Source organism: Exophiala bonariae (genome assembly GCF_035927105.1).
Source record: "Exophiala bonariae strain CCFEE 5792 chromosome Unknown scaffold_35, whole genome shotgun sequence".
Classification (NCBI taxonomy): Eukaryota; Fungi; Ascomycota; class Eurotiomycetes; order Chaetothyriales; family Herpotrichiellaceae; genus Exophiala; species Exophiala bonariae.
Window position 1 is genome coordinate 188,473 of NW_027042510.1, and position 24,122 is coordinate 212,594.

The following is a 24,122-nucleotide window of genomic DNA, read 5'->3' on the forward strand; positions in this document are numbered from 1 at the left end:
AAACTACCATAAATCTTGACCTTAGCATGCACGCTTTCTCCCCTCTCATGGCTTAGCCTGTGTATGGAGAGTCTCGCCATACAGAGCCTCAATACTTTCAGCTGGTGCATCGATTTTGTTATCAAAATCCTCTTCCCTATCTTGGAAAAAGAACGATACTATGGTGTTGTGAAAAGACAGAGTTAGTTTGCAGACCTTTCGAAAACCAAGACTGATTTCGAGCATTAGCACATACGGATGAGACCTCCAGCGGCAACAGCTGCCGCGATAATCCAGACGTTCCGAAAGGCGACAACATAACCTTGTTTCATTCCTTTGATGCCTGCAGCTAATATTGCAGGCGTTATTCCAGGGACCTCCATCAATGCTTTCTCGTTGTGGGCTACCAAGGCTTTTAGTAAGAGCGGCAACGATGATGAGGGTAGTCCTAGAGGAAGAGTGGCACTTGCAACCTTGGGAGCAAGATTGGATTGTAGTTTTGAGCTAAAGACGGCGCCGACTAAACCACAAAAGAGTCAGCAAGTACTCCGTTTTAATGACCAGAAACCAAGATTTTAACTTACAAGCGGCCGTCCCAATGGTGACCCCCAAGGCACGAGCAGCCACTAGCAAACCACTCGTGACCGAGCTAGCACATCATACCGTCAGTAGAGAATTGCTAAACGCAGGAAGTCCTTGAGGTTGCAGCTTCCCGACTGAAGAGGACTTACATGAGCTCAGGAGGAGTGCTGAATTGGGCCACAGCAACAAGTGCACAGAGTGCGAACGCGAGTGGTACGCCAGCTAGGACAGGGACGCCCCAAGCTGCGTTAGAGTTGTCCTCATCTAAAGCTGCCATAGACGCATTATATGCGGTGAAGAGAAAATACGCCACCATAACAACTAAACGTAATCGTTTATATCGGTAGCAATATGTAGCAGCGGCAAACGAGGATAACCCGTAGACGATTTGCAGGACTGTAACACTAACCAGAAGGTCAATTAGTGGTAGATATAAGTGAATAGAATGACTTACTTAGTCGCCATAAGCAGTGGAGTTCTTCCATAAATGGACTCGACCATAAACGGCAGATAGATATTGGTTGGCTGTGCAGAGGAGAAAAATCTTAGCTTTTTCGAAAGTATGGTTTGATATCAAGGAGATTTACAGTAAAGACTACTGACATTAGCATCGGAACGAGATGTGGGTCTATACTAGATCTTATACTCACTGAATCCTTCCAAGAAGATGCATACAAGTGCAAGACCGAAATTATGGCCGCTTCTGTCCACTGTCAGTATCTAATCATCTGTATTCAACAGTATATGCGCCGAACTGACGAGAAGAGTCGATGATTGGCGATACCCTCGCTTGTCCACTTCCACTCATATAACGCGAAAGCGCCTAGTAATGGTAGCGAGACACATATTGGAGTGAGCACTTGGGCACTATTCCAAGGATCTAATCACCGAATAATCGCCGTTTGTCAGCTTCCTATACTAACTTTCAGTGGTGATGATATAGGACTTACAAGGATTTCGTGCCTGGGATACACCAAGACAGAAAAGAATCAAGCCAACAGTCAGAAGAAATCCTCCGATCCAATCCAACTGTCATCAAAGCATATCGCGTTAGTGTTCCGAGCTACTAGGGAATTGTTCGACGCCTCTACTTACTTTGCTAAGCTTCTGCTTGAATGTGAGTGCGTTCTGTAACTCGCGAGGCGGCGGCTTATAGCAGAAGAGTGTGATGAAAACCGCAATGGCGAAGAATGTAGCCTATTACACTTTTGTTAGTTGCCACTCCTCCCAATTTCACAAGATACTAGGTGCGATATCGTTACGTACGTCGAGATACCAAAGCTAGGAAGTATGTTAGCTAGAGGGGATTCATAGTATAGTTGTAGTGCAGACTGTTCCCGAGAAGGAATACTTACAATCCTGAAGCCGGTTGGACCACGATCAGTAACTAGAGCGGCGGCTGCATAAATTCCCGCAATTCCTCCTAACGCATTGGCCTAGTGGATGCAAATATCAGATTCGCGATGATCGTTATAGCAGTGTATAGCTAGTGAGCTAAGCGGAACATACTGAGTTCACCACAGCCTGACCAGTCATTCGTTGACGATGAGGTAATACTTCTGAGACGATGGCAAAAGTAAGAGACTATAGAGTGTTAGATGAACCGGACGTATTGGTTTAGGCTGAATCACTAACAATGCAGCTAAAGGACAGTCCAATAAATGATTGTCCCACGATAGCCACGCCAATCTAGAGAGACAAACAGTCAGCCTGGATATCATCACCGATTGGATCTTTAGTCAAGGACTTACCGACTCGCATCGAGATGTGATCAAGCTACCGACGAATCCCATTGAAGTTAGGCCGATGAGCAACCAACGTCTTCCCCAGTAGTCAGCTGCTTGAGCAACCGGAGCACTGAGAACTGCCATGGGTAGAGCTATAGCACCGACAATCCAGTTTCTCTTGTCGGCGCCCCCCACCACAGCTGTGAGCACGGTACTAAACTTGGTGATAAGTCAGTGAAGGTTCTGCCCGATCAAACTTCTGACAGTGAAGAATAGGGTTCAAGACTCACAGCTCCAGCTGTGACTAAACATATAACTGATGTGAAGTTTATCATAAACATGGCCTAAGAAATGTTAGCGATGAGAGAACAACACACTACACCTGGCCAGAGGAGCAGGCTTCTTACAAATATGACAAGGTAAGTTTTGGCATGTATCTGAGGTTCAAGAAGTTCCTGCTCCACTGGTGGAGCTATGCTGTGTTCTTCCACATCCTGATGCTTATCATCCGACATCTTTTCAGTGGTCTGAAGATCCAAAAGTGGTTTTGAACCGCTTCTCAGGTGTTTCAAAAAATGGTGATCGCAAAGGGTGGAGGACCAAACAATGCAACTAATACAAACTATTTCAAGGGCATATCGCTCTTCTGAAGGGTTTTATGGCTTCGTTATATGCATGCACTTACACCGTGAAGTATACAGTGAACTCTTCACGGCCAAATTGGCCGCCTGAAGCGAGGCCGGGGCCGAACATCATCAACTTGTGGAGAAGAAATAGCCCCATGGAATTTGCCCGATTGGTTTTCAGCTTCCGGTCCCTGACCATAAAGCGATGAGACCAAGATACTCGGCAAGATGGTTGCCTCATGCAAGCGAAATAGGTTATCATCGGAGAGCCCTGTTCCCTAGTGTTGTCCCCGGCCACCTGACTGTCCCCGGACCATTCACTACCAATTGTGGAGATCCCCAGTTTGCTCTCGCGTAAAGGGTCCATACACCGAAATCCAGATTGCTCCAGCCTCAGCGATCAGCGATTGAGAATAATTAATGTTACTAGCACCGGCGTGCTGCTTAGTACCAAGCCAGTATTTGCTCCACGTCTCAGTTGAGAGGCATTGAACCTCTACTGTACATTCCAACGGCTGTCATGTTGGTTGGATATCGAACAGGCTAAAATAAAAATCCAGAATGGCTTTCTGTTCAGAGAGCGGCATATGCAATAGCCACTCTGTATCTGCAGTATTCTTCCCCATATTGTTTGCCTTTATGAGGCCTAGGCCTTGGAATGCTCAAAGTTCTGACGACCAGGCGAGTTGCAGTGTTGTTCTGCAAGACTAGATCAAGTACGATAAAACCTGTTTGGAAGAATCCCCGAGGCTGTTCTATATCCGAGCATGCAATGGCATGTTACCCACATTTAAGCTATCCGAGGGATCGACCAATGTGACATACTTCGCCAACCGACGCCCGGCGAATGAATCAGATTGTCCACGGATATTTCATTTATCTATAAGCCGACTAAGACTACTTTTGAGTACGAAGTTCCGGAGTTTGTCGATATTTCATACAGCTTTGATAACAATAACCCCTGCAGTGTGTTGACTTGCGAACGGAAAGCGTTGGCGCAGCCGATCGTAATCTCAATACTTAGCAAGAAGGGAAACATTATGACAAGTTCGGCGGTAAAAACCAGTGTCGAGCAAGATAATTAACGGGAGACACGATTATAGGCATGCGACTAGTCGTGGACGTGTTTTTCCCCGATCTGTGGGGAGGCGCCCACGGGGTTCGGGGTAAATGGGTTGCCCGGCGGCATGAATCTTAGCTGGGAAGATTTCCAAGTGGCTATTGGGGAAAATATGAGGACGAGGTTTGGCATTTTATTCCAAATCAGTCGATGGCTGGGCTGAACGGGTGTCCGATAATGTCTTTGTCACTCCTTTGAAGCTCATCAGCGTGGATAGAGTGGGGACAAGTCGCACGTCTCCTTTCGCAGGCGACCGCAGTCTTACCATCATGAGAGCGGAGCTCTTCGTATATCGACATCATTGCAACTTCTGAGTGCTCAAGTCTCGCAGCGATACTTGATAGTGCTCGAAAGCCTGCGTAGGAGGAAGTGGCTTTGGTCGCTTTCGATAAGTTGAGCATCACAGAATATCGTTCGGCCTTTAATGTCTATTTACCATGAACATATAACGAAGTATGCGGGACCGAGCCTGCGACGAATGCTACTGAGGCATTCCATGTATGATGAGAGTACTTAGACCGATCACTCTACTTTTCGAAAACCATTCTATTTCTTATCTTGCCAATACCCTCAATTTTGATCTCGACAATATCCCCATCTTTCAGCCCTGCGGCTGACAACTTCTGTTGGGATTTTCTTCGATACACTCCCTAAGCTTCCAATCTGGAGAGTTCTGATGAATACCCACGTAATAGCAGAACAGAGGGGACAAGTCACAGCCTCGCTAGATGAAGGCAACTCGGCTCATGTTCGATGATGACTACCCAAGACGTGCCACGCAAATCGCAGGTATGTTCTCGAATCAAGTGGCCTGGGAAACAACAAACGAATCTTAAGACAGATATGAGTCTTCGTGTTAGCCAGATGAATTATATACATGGAGCGACTTTTCCATCAAATCAGAAGGTACGAGAAACATGTTGATATTCTTCCTCAGTCATCATCTCCTGGACAACTCAATGCTTCTGCATGTCTTCATGAATATTTAGATCTTCCACAGTATCGGCGAGCATCTTTTTATCACGAGCCTCGTCATCCAATTGTACAGGTTCAACTGAGTCACCGAAGAGTTCCCCGATATCCTCGAGTGAGCGGCCCTTTGTTTCCGGAAACCAGAACCAGATAACGGCGAATATAACTGTGGTGATGACGATGAAGACAATATAGTATTTCCACCCAATAGTCGCGAATGCTTTCGGTGCACACTGAAGGAAAATAATGGTGGCAATAAAGAGGCCCGAGACTGACACAGCCAATCCTTTGGCTCGGACCTGTGCTAGACGTTAGTCCTGGGTCAAAGTTGCCAGCCACAATTTCGGTGTGGTGACCGAGGTACTTACCGGCGTTGGGAAAATTTCAGCAGCATATATGTAAGAAGTGGCGTCGCACGAGACCGAGAAGAATGCAATGTGCAAGAACAGAAAGAAAACAGCCGCGCTCGCTGCGCCCCGTTGACCAGTGCGCTGGAATACATCGACGGTGATGCATTCTCCGATGAGCGCGATAACACAGCCAGCAAAGCCAAACACTGGGGTACTCCGTTAGCTGGGAAGCCACTTTTGTTTGAAAGAATCAAGTGGGGTAGACTTACTCAATAGACGAGTGCGGCCAACTCGATCGACAACCCAGGCGTTGATCAGATTCCCAAAGGGACAGACAGTGATCCAGCCACACTGGATCAAAAGAGTTTGCACAGTGTCGAAACCCAACGATGCGTACAAAGAAGGTCCATAGTCTAGTGCATTACAATGTCAGCATAAACCAGAGGAATCTGAAGCACAAAACATACTATTGATAACAAGCGTGGCCGTCCCCTGAGCACCAAACATGGTCAGCCAGCCAATAGCGCATCGTTTCCGCATGGACGGCTTCCTCCACAGGTCCATCAGGGATATTACTTCCAATCTCTCGTGCATGATCTGGCCTTGGAGTAGATTGAAGTCGGCTTTTATTGAGGCTTCATTATCGAGATCAGATGTGTCAGTAGCCTCTGCTCGGACCGCTTTGAATGACTTGTAAGCATCTTCGACGCGGTCATGGTCGAGAAGCCACCGGGGTGATTCAGGGAGGAAGAGTACACCCGCAGAGAGCAACAGCGGTGGTAAGCACTGGATAGCCAGGGGGAGTCGCCACTGAGCACCACTTGCGTTGACAAAATAGAACCCTAAACCGACCCAAGACGCCATGGCGTACCCAACGCAGATGAGGACCCCGTGCATCCCAACTAGCCATCCACGGATGCGCGGCTGCAAATGTATTAGAATCTTTGTTGGCATAACTTCATTTTGCACAGGAGATCCATAATACGTTGGAAAGGGGTAGGAGCCTTACCGGTGAAATCTCGGACTGATAAAGGGGAACGAGGGTGACAAGGGCACCTTGAGGGCTTGTTTAGCTTCAAATGCAGATGCATAATCCTAAAGTCTATCGCCTTACCTATTCCGAAGCCTGTAATAAATCTCATGGCGATGTACATTCCAATATCGACGCTGCCAGCTTGAAGGGCTCCTCCAATGACGGTGATTATCGAAGTTACCAGGATAGACTTTCGGCGACCAAGCCAATCTGCAGATTTTGTGCAGGAGAGCGCTCCAAAGAGACCGCCCGCTTGGAAGAGTCTATGCTACTTGTTAGCATTGAAAATTTTCATATGTTCGCCATATTTACTTACCCATTGATGGCACCAATAAGGTCGGCAGCATTGGAACGGGTGTCAAGGTCAAAATAGCTGATGAATGAAGGCTGGCCCAAAGTCGTAGCAATAATACTCGCACAGTAACCATAGGTCAACGAGCCCAAGGCGACGAAGAGGACAATCTATCAGAGTTCATTAGCCGGTTGGACGGGCTGTAGCCTGTACGTGACCCTGAACAGGTGGAAGAAAAACCACTTACAACTAGTCGGAGAAGTGATGGTGTCATCGCCATCTCGCTTTTGGCGATATGATCAGATAGTGAAACCTGACGTTCGGTTGTGTTCAATTGAAACCTGAAATCTGAAGTTTAGATCCTGCCCCAGAGTTCTGCTCGAGATCGAATCGCGAACGAGGAGTATGGGGAATCTGGGGAATCTATAAAGGCAGAAAAGATCTCATCGGGGACGAGGCCGAAAGGATATTTCTGAATAAAAGTGCGATCTTCGAACGAAGGGTTACACGCAATTCGCAATCGGAACGCCCACCGAAAGGTTCAAGTTGCACGTCCCACAGCCTCGGCTCTAGCAAGAACACCCGTCGTCTTTCGGCTCAACAGGTGGGCTCCTCTCAAGTGGTCGCCTGATGAGCCAACAAAAAGACTAGAAACCGGACCCAAGGGAGGACACTACGCACCTGGTACTATGTGGAGGTTTTGATAGCCTATGACGGACTCTAGCGGCGATAGGCTAGGTGCGATATTTTCAAATTTGAATCGCAAAGCAAACCCACTCCAAAACAGTTCTCTCCAATTCTTGGAGCAGGTGTGGCATGTTGAGAGGTGCATCGACCAGGATCGCTAGTTTGGTACCCAATAGAATTGGATCGGCCCATTGGTGCCTGGGAGAAAGAGTCAATATTCCTCGCTGGGGAAATCTGCAGGTCGGAGGCGGATGTTTACACCGAATTGTTCTCCACTCAAACACCAAATTTTCGGGAGAAAGGAGGGGGAGCTGAGAAGGATGAACTCGTAATGAACTAACTGAGGCACGAAGTAGTTGGATGGTTAGCTCGGAAGCTAATTCTTATAGTACTAAGTGTCAACATTCAAGCTCAATCAGTAGTCTCTTGTTCCCGTCTCAGCGGCACAGATGTCTTGGAAATGGATATGAGTCCAGGCCTGACAAGTTCCAGAGTCCGCAGCGATCGTATGGATCCACCTCAAACACACCCTGTAGGCTCAGGTACGCGGGAAGAGTGCCCTTTGGACAAATGAGCATCCTGTGTCGAAGGATTCAGAGGCCGAACTAGAATATCGCCACCGCATTGGGGGGGCTTCCTACCCCTCCAGGGATATTTAGTGGCATACTGGTGACAAAGAACGTCCATCGCTTTTGTTTCTTGCACTCGACGGACAATTCCTCCAGATCGAACAACTCTCCTATGGGTAAGCCGAAACCTGACAGTAACGTCTCATGCATGCGGTATTGTTCGTTTGTGTCTCCCAGGCCAGCACTCCATGCTTCGAACCCTGGACTGTCGGCTGCCACGGCTGCGAAATGCGTGTCCCAGAGCCAGCGAAGTGACTCCTCAGAGCCCTCGAGACCTGGGTAGAAATACTCAGACTGAGACATCTTGTCAGTAAGCTCGTGCAGCGGCATGGTTTGGTATCTGTGAACGAAGCCTGAAAAGTCGTCATTGGAATCGTGGAGAAAGAGTCAATCTTCGCATTTACCTGTCCTTAGAAACAGAATGTCACCTGTCTGAAATGTAATTCCTCTGGCCTCTGCAATGGTTTTGACCTCAGATACTGGGATCTTGTGATACTCCCACGGGTCGTAGCTCTCACTCCCTTGTTCGGTCATCCAAGAGTAATGATCGATAAGAACACCGCGACCAATGATGCCTCGCTTCGTCCACTCTAGCAATGACCTGATGTCAGAACTGAACAATGTTGACCGGAATTTTGCACTGACCGTGAATTCCATTGCGTGTAGATGCCTCCTTTCTAACCTCTTCTTGTGACACTCCATTGTAGAACAGTCCATTCGAAAAGCTCCAGTGCCTGAAACCGTCCCATTGACTGCTTGTCTGAGTATTGAATTCGACCTTATCATCCTGATTTTCGAAACGTCTGTCAGTGAATGCCTCGGCCTCTGCACAAGTGCGCGGTATCAACTGCTACTACATTGATGAATTCACCGATACTGAAGATTTCATGTCTCAGTTTTGTTCTGTAGAACGGTGGCACCTTCATCTGGTCAAGCCCCCAATTCAAGCCGACAGAAACACCAGTTCTGATCTGTGATGTCGCAGCCTGAGCTACCCTCTTGGGAGTAAGGTGGTTGAGACATCCTAGCTGATCATCTTCGCCCCAGAGAAACCACGCAGAATGTGGAGGATGAGACGGCTCTAAGGGCAAATCGTCGAAGCTGGGTATGTCTAGATCGTCATTTTCCGTTGGTGACATTGTGGCAGAAAAACTGGCAAAGATTAGTGCTATTTTGCTTATCAAAGTCTTTCTCTGCACACAAATTTCGTCTCTGCAGATAGGGGCCAAAAATGTACTTTGGCTTGGGTCCTGAGGCAATTGATTTTGGGTTGCGAAATGACAACCATAACCTGTAGACCTGTAGGGCTTAACTAAGACGCTCCCCGGGCATTGCCGCACTGTGGCCTCTGTTCATATCGCTTATCGGCGCAGACTGATCGATTCGCATCGGAAGCCTGCTGCATGCCTTGTCCGCAAGCGGCCGTTCTCACAACATCCAACTAGCGTTAAATAAGAACACATAGGATGGAATTATGCCTATCGACAATTCTAGGTACAGAGGTGTCAGTCTGAGCCAAATGAGGAGCATTTCGGAGATGTGATTTATCTATTATCATGTGCAAGGCTGAAAATACAGTAAACATTCGTTGTCTTTTAACCGGCATAGCCAGATGTACTACATCTTCAAAAGGCCGTTCTACTGATTATGGCTCAAGCATTCATGCTATGTAGAGTCAGTGCATCATCCTTGCTTCCAAGCGGCTTATGGTCTGCTTACTTGATCAAAATCGTTTTTGGTTCGGTAAAGGAGCGGAGAGCCTGGCAACATCAGTATCAACTATTGAATGAGACTTCGAACAAGAAATGCACTCACATATTCGCCGAACTCTCGTCCAATGCCAGAAGCTTTTCTTCCACCAAACGGAACTTGAATGTTCATGTAAGATATACAATTAATGCCACAGACGCCGGCTTCAATCTTGCTTGAGACCCTCAAAGCTCGATTGATATCTCTTGTAAACACACCTGCCATGAGTCCGAACTCGGTGTCATTAGCAAGATCCAACACTTCTTCCTCGGTGTCAAATGTTTTTATGACTGCCACAGGACCGAACACTTCGTTCTTGTAGATTTCGGCATTGGGATGTGGATTTAGAAATACTGCCGGTTCCATAAAGCAACCACTGGGACCATGCTGGACGCCTCCGACAACGAGCTCTGCTTCTGTCTTGCCCTTTTCAATCATTCTCTGGACTCTTTCGAAGCTTGTGGCATCTGCCAATGGCCCCAACACCGTGTCAGGGTCTTGTGGGTCACCGAGACTTGATGCAGCGTCTTTCATTCTCTGCGTATATGCCTCGATAAATTTATCTGCGATAGATCGGTGAACATATACCCGAGATGCTGCAACGCAAACCTGCCCTGAACGGGCTAGGATACCATTGATAGTCCTAAACTTGTCAGCACCAGGGGCCTTGTATCCCTGAAGAAGGGCAAATTACCAGGTAAGGGCATTGTCGAGATTTGCATCTTCGAATATGACCGCGGGGCTTTTACCACCTAAATAGGGGGTGTCAGTATTGATATTTGTTAAGTGTGTGCGGAATGCTGTTTACCAAGTTCCAGAGTCACCCTCTTCAGATTACTCTCAGCTGCTGCGATCTGGATCTTCTTGCCTGTAGCTATACTGCCTGTAAAACTGATCTAAGGGGTTAATTACTGTTAGCAAATACCGAACATTCCTTCCATGCTGTAAGCACTTACTTTTCTCACATGCATGTGCTTTGCAAATATTGCCCCTGTCCTACCATCGCCACAAACGACTTGTACAACACCTTTGGGGAATCCAGCTTCCTCGAAAAGTGGCGCTAATGCTAATGATCCGAAAGGACTCTTCTCTGATGGTTTTATGATCAACACGTTGCCAGTAGCTAGGCATGGTGCCGCTTTGATGATGAATGAAGCCACAGGTGAATTGTAGGGATTGATGCCTACGCAGACACTATCGGTCGTATAAGTCTCATGGCAACATGGTACTCAAAAGACGTAGCTACTCACCCGAGAGGTTCATGACGAACTAGCTTAACGAATCCATCGTCTGCAGGGTAATAATCACCTTTCTGCTTGTCGGTCCAACCAGCTGGTAGTGTTCAGTATATTAGGTCCAGGCATTGTCCGTACAGCTTACCATAGTAAAGTAAATTAGCTTTTATGTAGTTCTTCTCCCGTGACGGGATCAGAGACACAGGATTTCCAGTAGTTAGCGAATCCAGAGTCAAAATATCAACCATCTTCTCTTCCAGGATATCGGCAAGGCGGCGTAGACATTCTGAGCGTTGCGCCGCTGTAAATGTGCTCCATGGTCCTTTGAATGCTGCTTGTGCTGCTGACACCGCAAGATCTACATCTTCAGAGCCCCCGACCGGTACCGCGTCTGCGACGACGCTGTTGTCCTTGGGATTTCGAAGTATATATGTATCCTTCGATATAGGCTCGACGTAGGAGCCATTGATGTAGAACTTTGTCAAATCCCTCGAATTCAGGGCTAGAGAGTGTGCTGCCACCATTTTCAATATTCAGTCAAAGTGGCTATCAATACTTGCTACGGCACGTTGCGACTCACAAGATGTCTGAGAGTAATAGTCGTTCCTTAATCAAGTCAGATCATACCACATCAAAAACATGTGAGGGTGTTTGGCCACGATATTCTCTTCTCCGAGGCAGGTTAAGCTTTCGAGGCATCTTCTCAAGGAGCACGCATGACAGATGGTCAAAAGCCACGACAGGTTCTGGAATCAACGACGAACTACCGTGAGGGTCAAAGCTTCGGGCTAAGCAACCGAAAAGATGTGCAATCAGACTTTCGCTTGTGCCGGAGTTCGAGATCCCTCAATTTTCACGGTCAACATGCCGAACTGACGGCATCGGTCGCCGCGCCGCCATCATGACGCTAAAGCATGGAAAGAGTAGAGTTGGTTGGGCAAGTCGCGCAAGGCCGCCAATGTCAGGAGCACTGACGGTGTTCGTCGTTTCCGCGGGAAGGGTGGTAAGCCCGAAATTGCCGTCCTAGCCGAGGTCTTTGGGGTATGGATGATGCAGTGCAATATCTTGAATTTGCTTTAGCCAAGGCTCGAGTCCAAGTCATGGGCGACTGCAAGTACGGCTGAAGGTATAGAACAATGATACGATATCTCCAACTTGTGAACAACGAAGCATCACTTCGAAAAATCCAGAGTCAACTCGGTTTCAAGATCAAGCCTCGTCCACAATGATCGCGGTTGATACGATGGATGCCGTGGTCTTCAACGGACCATGGACAATAGATGTGGAAAGACGTCCCAAGCCCATACTCAGGGACCCTACAGATGCGATCGTAAAGGTGAAAACGGCAGGTCTATGTGGTTCAGAGCTACATATGTACCGGGGGCATCAGAAGACAGCAAGTGGGCACATAATGGTATGGATCAACGGCACAACAGCTACCCATATGTTGATTATATATCCCAGGGACATGAATTCGTTGGTTACGTTGAGAATGTAGGGTCAGAAGTGCGTAACTTCAAGACCGGCCAGAAAGTGGTCTGCACTTTCAGCCCTGTCTGGTAAGCCATTGCTTTCTCCATCTAGCACCCGTGTCGAGACGTCGTATGTCTGACGGATTTGTTTTCCATTTTATCAGCATGGTCTGCTGGTTTTGTAAGCACGGCCACAGCAATCGGTGTCCGCAAGGGCAAGCACCTTTTGGAACTCAAGGGTTGGCAGGTGGACAAGCGGAGTATGTCCGGGTGCCATTTGCAGATGGCACGCTCCAGGCAGCACCCGACTATGTGGATGATGACCTCCTGATAATGATGTGCGATATCTTCCCGACCGGATATTATGGTGCAATGAGAGCCATCGAACGTTTCTCACCACCAAATTCGTCATATGGAGAGACTGATCACCAACTGAAAGACCAGACGTCTAGCGCTCAGTCTTTAGCAGACGCCGTCTTTGTCTGTCTCGGTTGCGGACCCGTGGGCCTTTGCGCCATCTTAACCGCACGGACTAAGGGCGTAAGGACGATATATTGTGTTGACAGTGTTGATGATAGGCTTGACCAAGCCACAAAGCTGGGAGGCATTCCGCTTAAGCTCGGTCAAGATGATATTCAGGAGATAGTGATGACAGCCACCCAGCATCGTGGTGCTGATGCTGTTATTGAGGTTGTTGGGAACAAAGCAGCCCTTCGCTCAGCATTCGATTTATTGAGGCCTTGTGGAGTCCTTTCGTCAATTGGCTTCCATCAAGGTGATCTTCCCTTCACCGCCCTTGAATGCTACCAGAAAAACTTGAAGTGAGTAGCCCGATAACATTGATATCGGCGAGTGATTGACTGATTTGATAGTATTAACCTTGGACGTGCACCAGTCCAAGCTGTCTTTAGTGAGGCATTGGAGATTGTGGTTGCCAACAAGGAAAAGCTCGCTGGTATGATAACCCATACATTGCCCTTGTCAAGAGCCGCGTACGGCTATGAAATATTTGAAAAGCAGCTGGCAAGAAAGGTGATCCTCAAGCTGTGACAAAAGAGGACGGCATGCTAGTTATGCCGAAGGCCCCGTTGTGTACTCTTATATGTATCAAGAAATTCGATAAACTCAAACTTCCATGCATAGGATAAGATAGCGAGGTTTTGTAAGAATATGTTCGTCCTCAATCATGATACCATCGTACGGTGTAGTCATACCGTTTCTCCAAAGGTTCTCAGCTTGACCCAATAATGTCAAGCCTCGAGCTTCAGGCACAAATCATTAAATCTCTAGAAAGTTTTGCAACCTGATTATGGGGAATGCAGATATCAGAAAAGCCTTGCACCGCATGTTTCTCAGTTGATGCCACTCGCAGAAGCGAACGCATTGTTAGACTGGTCCAACGATTGGATCTCATACAGCCAATCATGAGAAGCCTGCATGACTGAAGCATTGGCAAGATCATAAGTTGGATAGAAGTTCTGTAGATCTTGGAAAGAGTCGAGGTAGCTAAAGTCAATGCCGACCATAGCCGCGGGCGAGAAAGACTGGCCTATTTGGTATCGTAAGACGGGGTTGGTTTCTGAAGTCGAAATATTTTGGGCTTGCCCATGATTCGGAACAGCATACTGTGTGAGGTTACTGCTGAACCCATCGCGAGCCTGACTTTGGAAATCTACCAGGTCACTCAACAGGGCATCACTCAGCCTTCCATATACTTGATATGCATCACGAGCGGTGCTCCATCGCTCTGAGACCGCCACAAGGACATTAGAACAATCGCGTGTGGTGTTGACAATTTGATTTATGGTCGGATCTGCTGACAAATTACCCATGGAGGACAAATTTGTGGCAGCTGTCATTCCGCGACGACGGATTTGAAGATGAGATCGAACCGCATAAATGTAGGACAGGCCAGCAATGAAAACTGCATGAAGCGTGATTGAAGAATAATTAATTCGGCGCGACTTATGTAGGAAAGCATAGATGCTAATGGATCTTTGTGATGCATCATAGATACGTTGAAGTGTATCGCCACCTGGGACCGCGTCATGGAAGGATGGCGAGGGCCTATATAGCATCAAGATAGCATTCTGGTACAGAAGTTCATACCACTCACGGTTTCGATAACTGGATCGATCGGACTCGCTGAGAGAGTCTCCGAGTGGCAATGTAAAAGTGTCGGCTCTCCATGCTTCGAGTTCTTCAATGATGAGATTCCTCCTGGTTTCGTAGTTAAACGGAGTCTCTGCTTTGGCACGGATGACGTTGTGTAGTGAAGTGAGGATTCTGCCACAAATCAATCGGTATCGTACTATCAGTACGAAGATGGCGGTGCGTAATTGATATGGAGCACTTCCCACTGGTTCAGCAGGAGAAAGCCTGTTTTCTGGGCTGACGGCTATAGTCGCTTCAGTACATGGCAACTCAGTGTCGAAATCATCCCAGTGAATAGCCAATGGCCGCCCAAGGGTGATGCTCGTAATTCTGTCCATTGCAAGGACGCACCAAAAACACCGTCTGTTGACCTCTGAAACTTCCAAAGCGGCCTCGTCCACATCGGCGTCAACCTGGCCAGAAGCATAATAAATCGACTCTCGGTGGAGGCCGAGCTCAAAGCACATTCTAGCAGCGGTACCAACAAGGTGCCAGAGACTTGCCGAGGCATCGTATTGACCGCTGCCAATTCTGTACTGACATAGCAACAGGAGAGCCTGGAGAGCAGCGCTTCCACCAGTTGCCAGGACGAGGCCAAGTCTTCCCATCGCCTTGTCGTGATGGGTTTCGGCGTCTGGCATCACTTGCCAATCAAACTTGGAGACCTGAGCCGTTGCGATGGCGAGAATCATGTCCAACGTAAAAGCTTCAATATGGTGCTTGCGGTAGAATGAATTGTCCTGGTATATGGAATCGAGGCTGCTCAACACTTTCCTCGCATTCAGGAAGGGATAGCAGAGATGGTCGTGGGCCAGATACGCAGAGACCAAGCTTCGAGCAAGTTTCTCAGGTGGCAAGGTTCCGGCATGAGGACTTGCATCACCCTGATGGCCTGCAGATCCAAAGGTGCGAGCAGCGTTGTAACTTTCATCTTCTGGATCGCCCCGATTTCTGGGTTGGCCCTCTGTCTGGAGGAGGTTGGCGAGTAGTAAGCCGCTCGTTGATCCCAAATACTGTCGTTCACCCCCAGCTCCCAGACTGAGATGAGTGACCTGGCTTGCAACTTCGTTGTTGATTGATGCGGCTTGCTGTAGACCTGGATTTGAATTTGCAACACTCGACGTGGCTGCATCACTAATTCGGCGATGGGCATCACGCAGCTGATTCGATAAAGCGTCGTTCTTTGCCTGCATTTGCCTGAGTCTCCGTTCCAACTTCTCTACATCCTGGCGTCGGGTAAGTGGGTCTTTGGGACTGTATATACACTGGACCTCCGCTTTGGCGCATGATGAACATTGCGGACACGCTTTATCGCACTTTGCCTTGCGTCTGTGGCAACGATCGCACGCTGCCTGCTTGGCAGTATCATCAGACATGTTGTGTGGACTAGATTAGAGGTACCGAGCGGGTCGCTAGTCATAAGCGTCAAAGCGACAGATCAGATCAACAGGTTTAGATTGGCGTCAAGTCATTAGCACGATGTTCGAGAACGAGGCGGGTGTCGAAATCCAATGGTTGCGGCGAATGATTGTGATCAGACCGGAGTATCAGAGAGGAAACATGCTGCGCCCGCGGCTCGGAATACCTCTCTCACCATACAAAGTACCTGTGGCACCTACCTAGTACGTACCTAGGTAGTTAGTTAGAGCTTCACCGTGGGTTGTGCCAATACTCCGCAGAATCTTGGGGGACGAGATGGGCGCGGGGGCCCCTGAGGCCATCCAGGCTCCAGGTGCATCATGCCTCAATTTGGCACCCCGCACCCCCGGAGACTTTCTACTCAGGTACGAAGTACGAAGGGTGAGGTAGGGCTCTGGGGAGGCCACGTGAGGAGACCATCAGCACTGAGAGAGCTATTTTAGTTAGATCGTTCTGGTCGGTTGAGCTCCCTTCTTTTGATCTGACATCGGGGATTCATCCGACTTCTACCTGGCCAAGTCACGACTCACGGCCGAAGCACCAAATCCAGTCTTCCTCCGGCACATTCATCTTGGGGATAAGATCTTTGCCGGTCGGCAATTGTAACTTGACGTCAAGAACCACAAACCTTGTTCTTGGTGATCAGCGTCTTCCATCACATTGCTCATCTCCATTCTCCCACTCCATGACTTCAGACTTACAGCAGAGGCGGCTAAACCATGGGCCCGGATGAAGTTTTGTGTTTTGGATCCCCAGGGTCATACTCAAGGACGATTCGGGCCCAAGATAGGTTCAGGGTGAATCCAGCAAATATGTCGAGGGCTAGAATCGGCTTTTGAACATGGGTTTCCCCTTTGAGTATGCTTTATATCCTTCAAGATTCGCTTTTCTTAGGGCGATTCGATATACACGTAAGTCTGAAGTCCTGATATTATATCAGATCTTCTTTCTTTCTTCTCTCCGTGCTACCATACCTACTTACCGGATTTCTACCCATTCCCTTCTCGCTTCCCCTATTAGTCGATTAGCATACGCAAAATGCCTTCACGATTTATTCCAACGATCGCCTCTCAATCTCTAGGTCGTGCGTGGCACCACAGTTTAGAGCACAAGCTCGAGTTGTGTGCACAGTATGGATTCGAATCGATAGAACTATTCCACGAGGATCTTGAAGCGGTAGCTAAATCTCTGCCATCTTCCCACCCAGCATCTGCCCCTGGCACATCGTTCCAGAACTCGACAGACGTACAAGAACGGCAGCTAGCCGCGGCAGGTTATATTCATGAGCTTTGCCTACGACACAGCCTGGATGTGCTATGCCTACAACCCTTCATGCACTATGAAGGTCGCCTCGACGAAAAGTCACACGATGCCGCAATCTCCAAATTGCACTTCTGGATCAAGTTGGCGAGACGTCTAGACACGGATCTCATTCAGATACCCTCGTCTTTCCTTCCTGCCAGTCAATGTACCGGAGATCGCGCTAAGATCGTGGCCGACCTACAACAGGTTGCAGATATCGGTCTCCAGACAAATCCCCCAACGAGGTTCGCATACGAAGCATTGTGCTGGGGAACGCATGTGGATACCTGGGACGACGCTTGGTCAATCGTTCTCGAGGTTGACAGACCGAACTTTGGTACATGTATCGACACATTCAACCTGGCCGGGAGAGTCTTCGCAGACCCAGCCTCGCTAACCGGCCGGAATGTAAACGCTGAAGCCGATATGCAAAGGTCGATATCAAAACTACGATCAGATCTTCCTATCGCTCTAGAAAAAGTCTTCTACGTCGAGGTCTGCGATGGTGAACGACTTGATACCCCTCTACTGGCTGATCACGAATTCTACCACCCTCAACAGCCGACTCGTATGTCCTGGTCACGAAATGCAAGATTGTTTCCCTTCGAGAAGTCGGGTTATCTACCGGCCTTGGAGATCCTGGAAGCAGTTTGTGAGATCGGATATACTGGTCACATCTCGTTTGAACTGTTTTCACGGACAGCAAATCAACCTGATCCTGCAGTGCCAGAACAGCATGCTAGACGCGCACAGATCGCCTGGGCAAGACTGGCCGATCATATGGGATGGCGATCGAAAGCTACGGGCACAGACATTCGTCGGCCTGATTCCGGATTTCATGAGGCAAATGCTGGAGCAGACTTTGCAGCGGCACGATTATAAATGCTTGAATTGTATTTAACTCTGCATACAAATATACCCAGATAGATCGTTCATATTTATATATTAATGACAGTTCTAAGCCTTAACCCCCGGTCTGGTATAATCCAATGTGCGAACCCTTCGCCAGACTTCTCTGACTAGTCGTTCCTGGCCTTGTCTTCCGGTCTCCTCCAGAGTACCACTTGCAGGTCTGATAGCGAGATAAAGCCGACCGCCCAGATTGGCATCTTCAATCTTGGACGTTTGAATATCCTCTGGCGGATTGGCAGTGGTGATTAAGCCTCCAGCTTCTTGCAACAAACAAATCCCTGCAGCTACATCCCATTCCCAACAACCACCTTCCCACCAGATATCAAATGCCCCCATGGCCACATATGCTAGGTCTAGAGTGGCACTTCCAAGACTTCTCACTCCATGAACCATCCCTCCTTTCCCATCACGGCCCCCCACTTCAGCAGCCATGTTCAGAAAACTGTCCACTTTCCGATGGAGATTGCCATCCGGTCTATCTCTACGGTCCTTGCCCCATTCACATGAAAAGACACATTTCGAGGGTGCATTTTTGGGGATCGGTCCAACCCCGACACTCCCAAGGAGTGGCAGTTTCGTCGCTTCATTCAACCATGCTCCTTTGCCCTTGCAGGCAGAGAATAGTTGGTTGAGTAACGGCGCATATACCACTCCAACGACTGGCTTCTGGTTGACTACCAACGCAATACTGACACAGAACATGACGAAAGAATGCGTGAAATTGACGGTCCCGTCGAGTGGATCAACAATCCAGGTCGGTTCGTTCTTGACAAGATAATCCTTCGATGCTCCCTTGGAGTAAGTCTCTTCTCCGATGAATGCATGTGAAGGATATCGCTTCTGGATGGAGGCGTGTATGAATTCCTCGACTTCTGTTCAAGGACACAAATCAGCCTCCACAAGCTGGTTGCACGACTTCAGAGCCAGACATACCATTATCAGTTTTGGTCACAATATCAACGGCATTCATCTTCTCTTCCATCACCAACTCCTCGACAATTTCTTGCTTCTCTCCATCCACATCATCTCGACGTCGCTCATGTAGACTCTCGAGTAATATCGTTCCAGCATCTTTGCCAAGCTGAATAGCAAAGGCGTATATCTCGCTTAGTTCCGATTCCGGGATCTCATCGTGTCTGGCGGCTGACATGGTCACAATACCGTTCGAGGAATCTACTCTTGTGCCAAAGAATTGTTACCGACTCCAAAGTCAATCTGTTGTTGTTGACTCCCGAAAGACGATGTGTGGCCACCAGCTACGGCCATCGGCTATTCACGGATTAGTCGCCGTCCACACCTTTGCAGATCAACTCAATTTCGGAGAAGTACTCTCCCGATACCAAGTCCTCCCTCTGGCATGTGCCGGCTGCTAATTAGTAGTATGTACCTAATGTTGTTCCCTAATCATTCTTTGGAGATTCTCGAATGCCCAAGCATTGACGGTTCCATCTTTAGTGTCCGGTATTGGCGTTGTTCTATCTGGACGTCATTATCTATCGAGCTTGACGTGGATGCGGGGGAATGCATCATTGTCTGTTCTAACTAGACGATCTTGAACTCAATATGCCACCCTGCATTATGATTTATGACAGTGATACTACGGTCTGCCCTGGTAATTCATCGATACCGTGGATATCAAAGTAGTATAATATCGTGAATTTAACTGGCGGGAAGTACATGTCCTCCTCGAAGAGAGTTTTTTGGGTGCTGCAAGGCTGCGATGAAGGCATAATCATTTCCCACTAATCTTTCTCGCACATTGCGGCGTTCACATCTTTCCAGCCAACCTGAGGAGAATAGCAGACTCCCAAGTAAGAAGTAATATAACGCGGAGGCGCGAACATATCCCCACGATCTGATTACACTCTGCTCGACACTATTTGTCCTCTTCCGAAGCTACATCGGAAGCGGGAAAAGCCATCCACTTTTCGCCTCTGCTCTGCAAGGAAGGATTGGGTATTTCTCCATACATATCAATATCCTATGTTTGAGAACATTTCAATCAATGTCCTCTGCAAAAAGTGATATCCATAAATCAATTGATGCCTGAGGAATCCGGAACAAAACTATCAGTCACCCGCGTGACATCCCTCCGAGTGTGATACTTGAAATACTAGTTATTCGACACCACCAGATCAGCCACGACATTTATCAAGATGTCAAGCACACAACCAACAACCTCCACAGGAGCAGAACCAGCCGCAACCTCGACGGAACCCATCGGCAAAATCCTACTCATTAACGGGCCCAATCTAAACCTCCTCGGGACACGCGAGCCCTCCATCTACGGCAGCACGACACTCCCCCAATTAACCTCGTCGCTCGTGTCGCACGGCTCCCGTCTCAATATTGAAGTCGTCCCATTCCAATCCAACCACGAGGGGGCCATCGTCGACTTCCTGCACTCACATTTCACGCCTCCCGCCACCAGCACCTCATCTTCCTCGTCCTCTTCCACCCCGAAGAAGGCCAGAACAGCAGCAATCATCAACCCCGCCGCCTACACGCACACGAGCGTCGCGATCCGCGACGCCCTGCTCGCGACATCCATCCCGTTCGTCGAGGTGCACATCAGCAACGTGCACGCGCGGGAGGCGTTTCGCCATAAGAGCTTTCTCAGCGATAAGGCTGTCGGCGTCGTCATGGGCCTGGGTATCTACGGTTATACGGCGGCGCTGGAATTCTGGGCTGGGCGGTGGAAGGATGAGGATGCTAGTGCTGATTCTGCGACGTAAAGAATGGGGGTTAATTGTTTGGTGACGACGAGATAGATGTGAACAGAAATAAAATGGAATGGAAGTGGTGGGTAAAGTGTTTCCCGCCAGAGTGCTGTGCCTCAAAGGAGGGTGCGGCGGAATGGCCAATGGGCTGCTGGCGCTATGATTACTGGACCGTTAATTCAGGAATGAAAGTGCCGTTGGGGCCACATGGATGCCAGGATTGTGCAAGATTCTACTTTGATTACTGCGTGGGTATGGAGCATGGGGTAAGGTGGTATTGGACGAGTTCTTACCGAAGAATTAGTGTGCGTGGCCTCGTGGCGAGGATCTCAGCGGTCGAAGGCTGACTGACCATGTCTGAGGGTTAGCCCTCTTACGACGTAGTTCAGAGCAGATTCTAGCTTGTCAGTAGAATTTTGCGGTTACGTGCTTACGAGGAATACTCCATATTCCGTGCTGCCAGAGAGCGTAAGATCATCGAGGGGCCGAGATACTAAGTAATCTAAGTTGGCCGAAATCCCCGGGACGGTGGTGCGAGTACTCGTTCCGTGTCAGTTCACCCTCCTGAGAATACGTCCGCGTCGTTGGCGGTCACTTGACTGTCCTATGAACATCCATTTCATCTATACCATATCGCTCTCGTGGACTGCGTGTTGGTCTCTGGACAATGATATCTGAACTCAATCTGCCGTTCATGGGGCGTTTCGGACGTGGCATTGACACCATTCCCTCCGTTCGCGAGTGATTGTTTGTCAAATACTACTCTCTTTCTGATCGCATGGAGGAGTATGTGGAAATGAGTTGTTGAAGTGAATAATCCTTAGATTTATTGTCTAATGTGCATTTTGTGACACCACACCACCAATCAACTAGTACAGACTATTGCAACGCTCAGACTTGCATGTCATGCTAATATAAAACAAAAAGACTCGTCACAATGAGCAGTTCCACTCCTCGACCCCAGCTTCCACATCCATTATTCTTCTCCTTTATACCTTCTCCACATGATCATCTTGAACAGTGATATCACCCTTCTCAGAAGCGACGCTGTGGCGGCGGAAATCCTGATCTTCAAGGCGCAGGCTGGCGAGGACTTGCTTGTGAGCGTGACGAGCGGGATATTCCTTGCTGAACAGTCGATCCATGGCCTCGAGAGGGACACCTTTTGTCTCTGGGACGAGGAAGAAGACGTACACAGAGGCGCAAAGCATGAGAGACGCGAAGAAAAAGTAGACACCATAGCCCATAGTTGCGAACATCTGAGGGGTGAATCTCGCGATGATGAAGTTCCAGAACCAGTTGTTGGCTGCAGCGAAAGCTTGCGCCAGAACTCTTACGTTTTGGTTGAACATCTCAGAGTTTAAAACCCAAGGAGTGCCGTTCCACGAGGGTGTGTACGTAGCCGTCCATAAATAGAAGAAAACCATGGCGGAAGTACCACCTGAAGTAAGGCTACCGGTAGGGTTGTTCGCGGGCTTTGCAACGGCAATATATCCACCGATATACCACATGCACAGAGAACCTGCAACAGCACCCCAGATGAGGAGGAAGCGACGGCCAAGCTTGTCAATGAGGAAGAAGAGCCAGAAGAGAGTGATAATGGTCTTAATGACACCAAAGATACCGGTGGTCAAGAGTGAGGTGTTGGTACCAGTAATTCCAATAGATTTGAAGACGGTAGGGCTGTAGTAGTTGATGGCATTGATACCTGTGGCATTTTGCCAAAGGAAGAGAGAACCACCAAGGAGGAAGCGATAGGTAGTCTTACGGTCGTTGACCACTGTTCGGAATGGTTGCCAGAATCCGAGGCCGACTGTTGCGCGTTGATCTTCAACTGCATTGTCGATGGCGAAGATTTCTTCTTGCATATAAACATGGTTGGCGTCAAGTTGGCGCAACCAAGTGAGGTTCTTGATTCCTTCTTCACGACGCCCCTTGGAAAAGAGCCATCGAGGCGATTCTTTGGTGAAAAAGATTCCAGCGAAGAGCATACCGGCAGGGACGAGTTGTACGGCGAAGGGAATGATCCATTGCTCATGAGAAGGAGCCATTGTCTCAGCAAGGCCATAATTGATCCAGAAACCGACGAGACCACCGATTTGCCACGCCATCTGCGGTCCAGGTTAGATTCTGATCGTGTCTTTCAGGGAAATAGTTTGTATGTCTCTGGCTTACCTCATAAAGTCCAACTAGACGTCCACGAATTGCAGGAGGTGCGATCTCGGCACAGAAAATTGGGCTCAGGTTCGATGCTCCTCCAACACCAATGCCGGCTAGTGTCCGGCCGACGTACAACAAAGTGAGTCCTCGGTCAGCATTGGCACCCAACATCATGCCAGCTCCAAGAGTGAAAACTGCGGCCATAACCATCAATCCAAGTCGTCGGCCTAAGTAGTGTCCAGCAGCATATGCGAAGAAGGCTCCAAAGAATGCGCCGGCTTGGTAGCAAGATACAATGTTGGCGGTCAAGAAGTTGACTTGTGTTTTTGAGAGCTTGTTGAAACCGAATTCGTCTCTAAAAGCTGGAAGGGCAAGCGTGCCACCGATGAAGGCACTGTCGTAACCAATCATGATAGCCGCAGACCCGGCGACTGCCGCGGTATAGTAGACTCGCCAGTTATAAACCGACTTGGGAGTCGGGCGATCTTCGACCAAGCTAAGGAGACCCATCTTGAATTGATTGATGAATGTAAGATGTAAGGAAATTGGAAGTCTTCTGTTGTGATGAGGTGAAGATCTCTGGGGAAGGGGGTGACTGGCCCCGATATATGTAGTAATGAAGAGAGGGGGGCTCAATCGCAAGGTGATCTAGAAGGATGAAAAGGAAACTGGGTTTGTGTGTGGAATGCAAAGATGGAGCTCCGCAGGAAAAGCCCTTTCCCCCACAAGAGGTCAATGACCATCATGGAGAGCTCTAGACCAATGGAAGGTGCAGTGATCGGCTATCATCTTTTTTCTGTCAGTGGAGATATGGCCAGGTCCGAGAACCTGTAAGGTTTCGCTCATTGACGTTTGCCTCTTTCGTGTTTGGGCGGGAAAGATCTTTGCCGCTGAGTTTCGCGAGAGGTGGGTGTCGGTTGAAGGTTGTGGAGGTCACCTGGCGGGGATTGAGGAGAAGTCTCGGATAAGTTTGACTGACTCTTGCATCGGAAATGAGCTGAG

The 24,122-nt window shown here is 48.6% G+C and overlaps 9 protein-coding genes across 9 annotated transcripts; 2 read left to right on the top strand and 7 right to left on the bottom strand.

The window, feature by feature from the left end:
* Positions 1-45: 45 nt before the first annotated feature.
* LTR84_009032 (uncharacterized protein) lies at positions 46-2,803 on the bottom strand (the record flags this gene model as incomplete). Its single annotated transcript, XM_064852574.1, has 17 exons — positions 46-158; positions 236-499; positions 564-628; positions 711-965; positions 1,016-1,086; positions 1,149-1,156; positions 1,212-1,264; positions 1,321-1,441; positions 1,512-1,590; positions 1,657-1,758; positions 1,828-1,842; positions 1,917-1,997; positions 2,071-2,145; positions 2,197-2,250; positions 2,313-2,507; positions 2,579-2,632; positions 2,696-2,803. The coding sequence occupies 17 exons, from the start codon at positions 2,801-2,803 to the stop codon at positions 46-48; spliced, it is 1,713 nt and encodes a 570-aa protein (XP_064701281.1).
* Positions 2,804-4,990: 2,187 nt separating this feature from the next.
* LTR84_009033 (uncharacterized protein) lies at positions 4,991-6,961 on the bottom strand (the record flags this gene model as incomplete). Its single annotated transcript, XM_064852575.1, has 8 exons — positions 4,991-5,305; positions 5,375-5,562; positions 5,626-5,769; positions 5,824-6,280; positions 6,366-6,412; positions 6,471-6,652; positions 6,706-6,851; positions 6,929-6,961. 8 exons carry the CDS (start codon positions 6,959-6,961, stop codon positions 4,991-4,993), a joined length of 1,512 nt encoding a protein of 503 aa, XP_064701282.1.
* Positions 6,962-7,973: 1,012 nt separating this feature from the next.
* LTR84_009034 (uncharacterized protein) lies at positions 7,974-9,136 on the bottom strand (the record flags this gene model as incomplete). Its single annotated transcript, XM_064852576.1, has 4 exons — positions 7,974-8,350; positions 8,402-8,587; positions 8,643-8,784; positions 8,855-9,136. The coding sequence occupies 4 exons, from the start codon at positions 9,134-9,136 to the stop codon at positions 7,974-7,976; spliced, it is 987 nt and encodes a 328-aa protein (XP_064701283.1).
* A 640-nt stretch (positions 9,137-9,776) lies between these two features.
* LTR84_009035 (uncharacterized protein) lies at positions 9,777-11,505 on the bottom strand (the record flags this gene model as incomplete). Its single annotated transcript, XM_064852577.1, has 6 exons — positions 9,777-10,389; positions 10,441-10,498; positions 10,555-10,642; positions 10,703-10,940; positions 10,997-11,078; positions 11,127-11,505. 6 exons carry the CDS (start codon positions 11,503-11,505, stop codon positions 9,777-9,779), a joined length of 1,458 nt encoding a protein of 485 aa, XP_064701284.1.
* Positions 11,506-13,805: 2,300 nt separating this feature from the next.
* Positions 13,806-15,983, bottom strand: LTR84_009036 (uncharacterized protein; the record flags this gene model as incomplete). Its single annotated transcript, XM_064852578.1, has 1 exon — positions 13,806-15,983. The coding sequence occupies one exon, from the start codon at positions 15,981-15,983 to the stop codon at positions 13,806-13,808; it is 2,178 nt and encodes a 725-aa protein (XP_064701285.1).
* A 1,081-nt stretch (positions 15,984-17,064) lies between these two features.
* Positions 17,065-18,210, top strand: LTR84_009037 (uncharacterized protein; the record flags this gene model as incomplete). Its single annotated transcript, XM_064852579.1, has 1 exon — positions 17,065-18,210. The coding sequence occupies one exon, from the start codon at positions 17,065-17,067 to the stop codon at positions 18,208-18,210; it is 1,146 nt and encodes a 381-aa protein (XP_064701286.1).
* A 75-nt stretch (positions 18,211-18,285) lies between these two features.
* Positions 18,286-19,390, bottom strand: LTR84_009038 (uncharacterized protein; the record flags this gene model as incomplete). Its single annotated transcript, XM_064852580.1, has 2 exons — positions 18,286-19,112; positions 19,174-19,390. 2 exons carry the CDS (start codon positions 19,388-19,390, stop codon positions 18,286-18,288), a joined length of 1,044 nt encoding a protein of 347 aa, XP_064701287.1.
* Positions 19,391-20,396: 1,006 nt separating this feature from the next.
* Positions 20,397-20,975, top strand: QA2 (Catabolic 3-dehydroquinase; the record flags this gene model as incomplete). Its single annotated transcript, XM_064852581.1, has 1 exon — positions 20,397-20,975. The coding sequence occupies one exon, from the start codon at positions 20,397-20,399 to the stop codon at positions 20,973-20,975; it is 579 nt and encodes a 192-aa protein (XP_064701288.1).
* A 974-nt stretch (positions 20,976-21,949) lies between these two features.
* On the bottom strand, positions 21,950-23,630 carry LTR84_009040 (uncharacterized protein; the record flags this gene model as incomplete). The annotated part of the gene is made up of 2 exons (XM_064852582.1): positions 21,950-23,071; positions 23,136-23,630. 2 exons carry the CDS (start codon positions 23,628-23,630, stop codon positions 21,950-21,952), a joined length of 1,617 nt encoding a protein of 538 aa, XP_064701289.1.
* Positions 23,631-24,122: the final 492 nt, after the last annotated feature.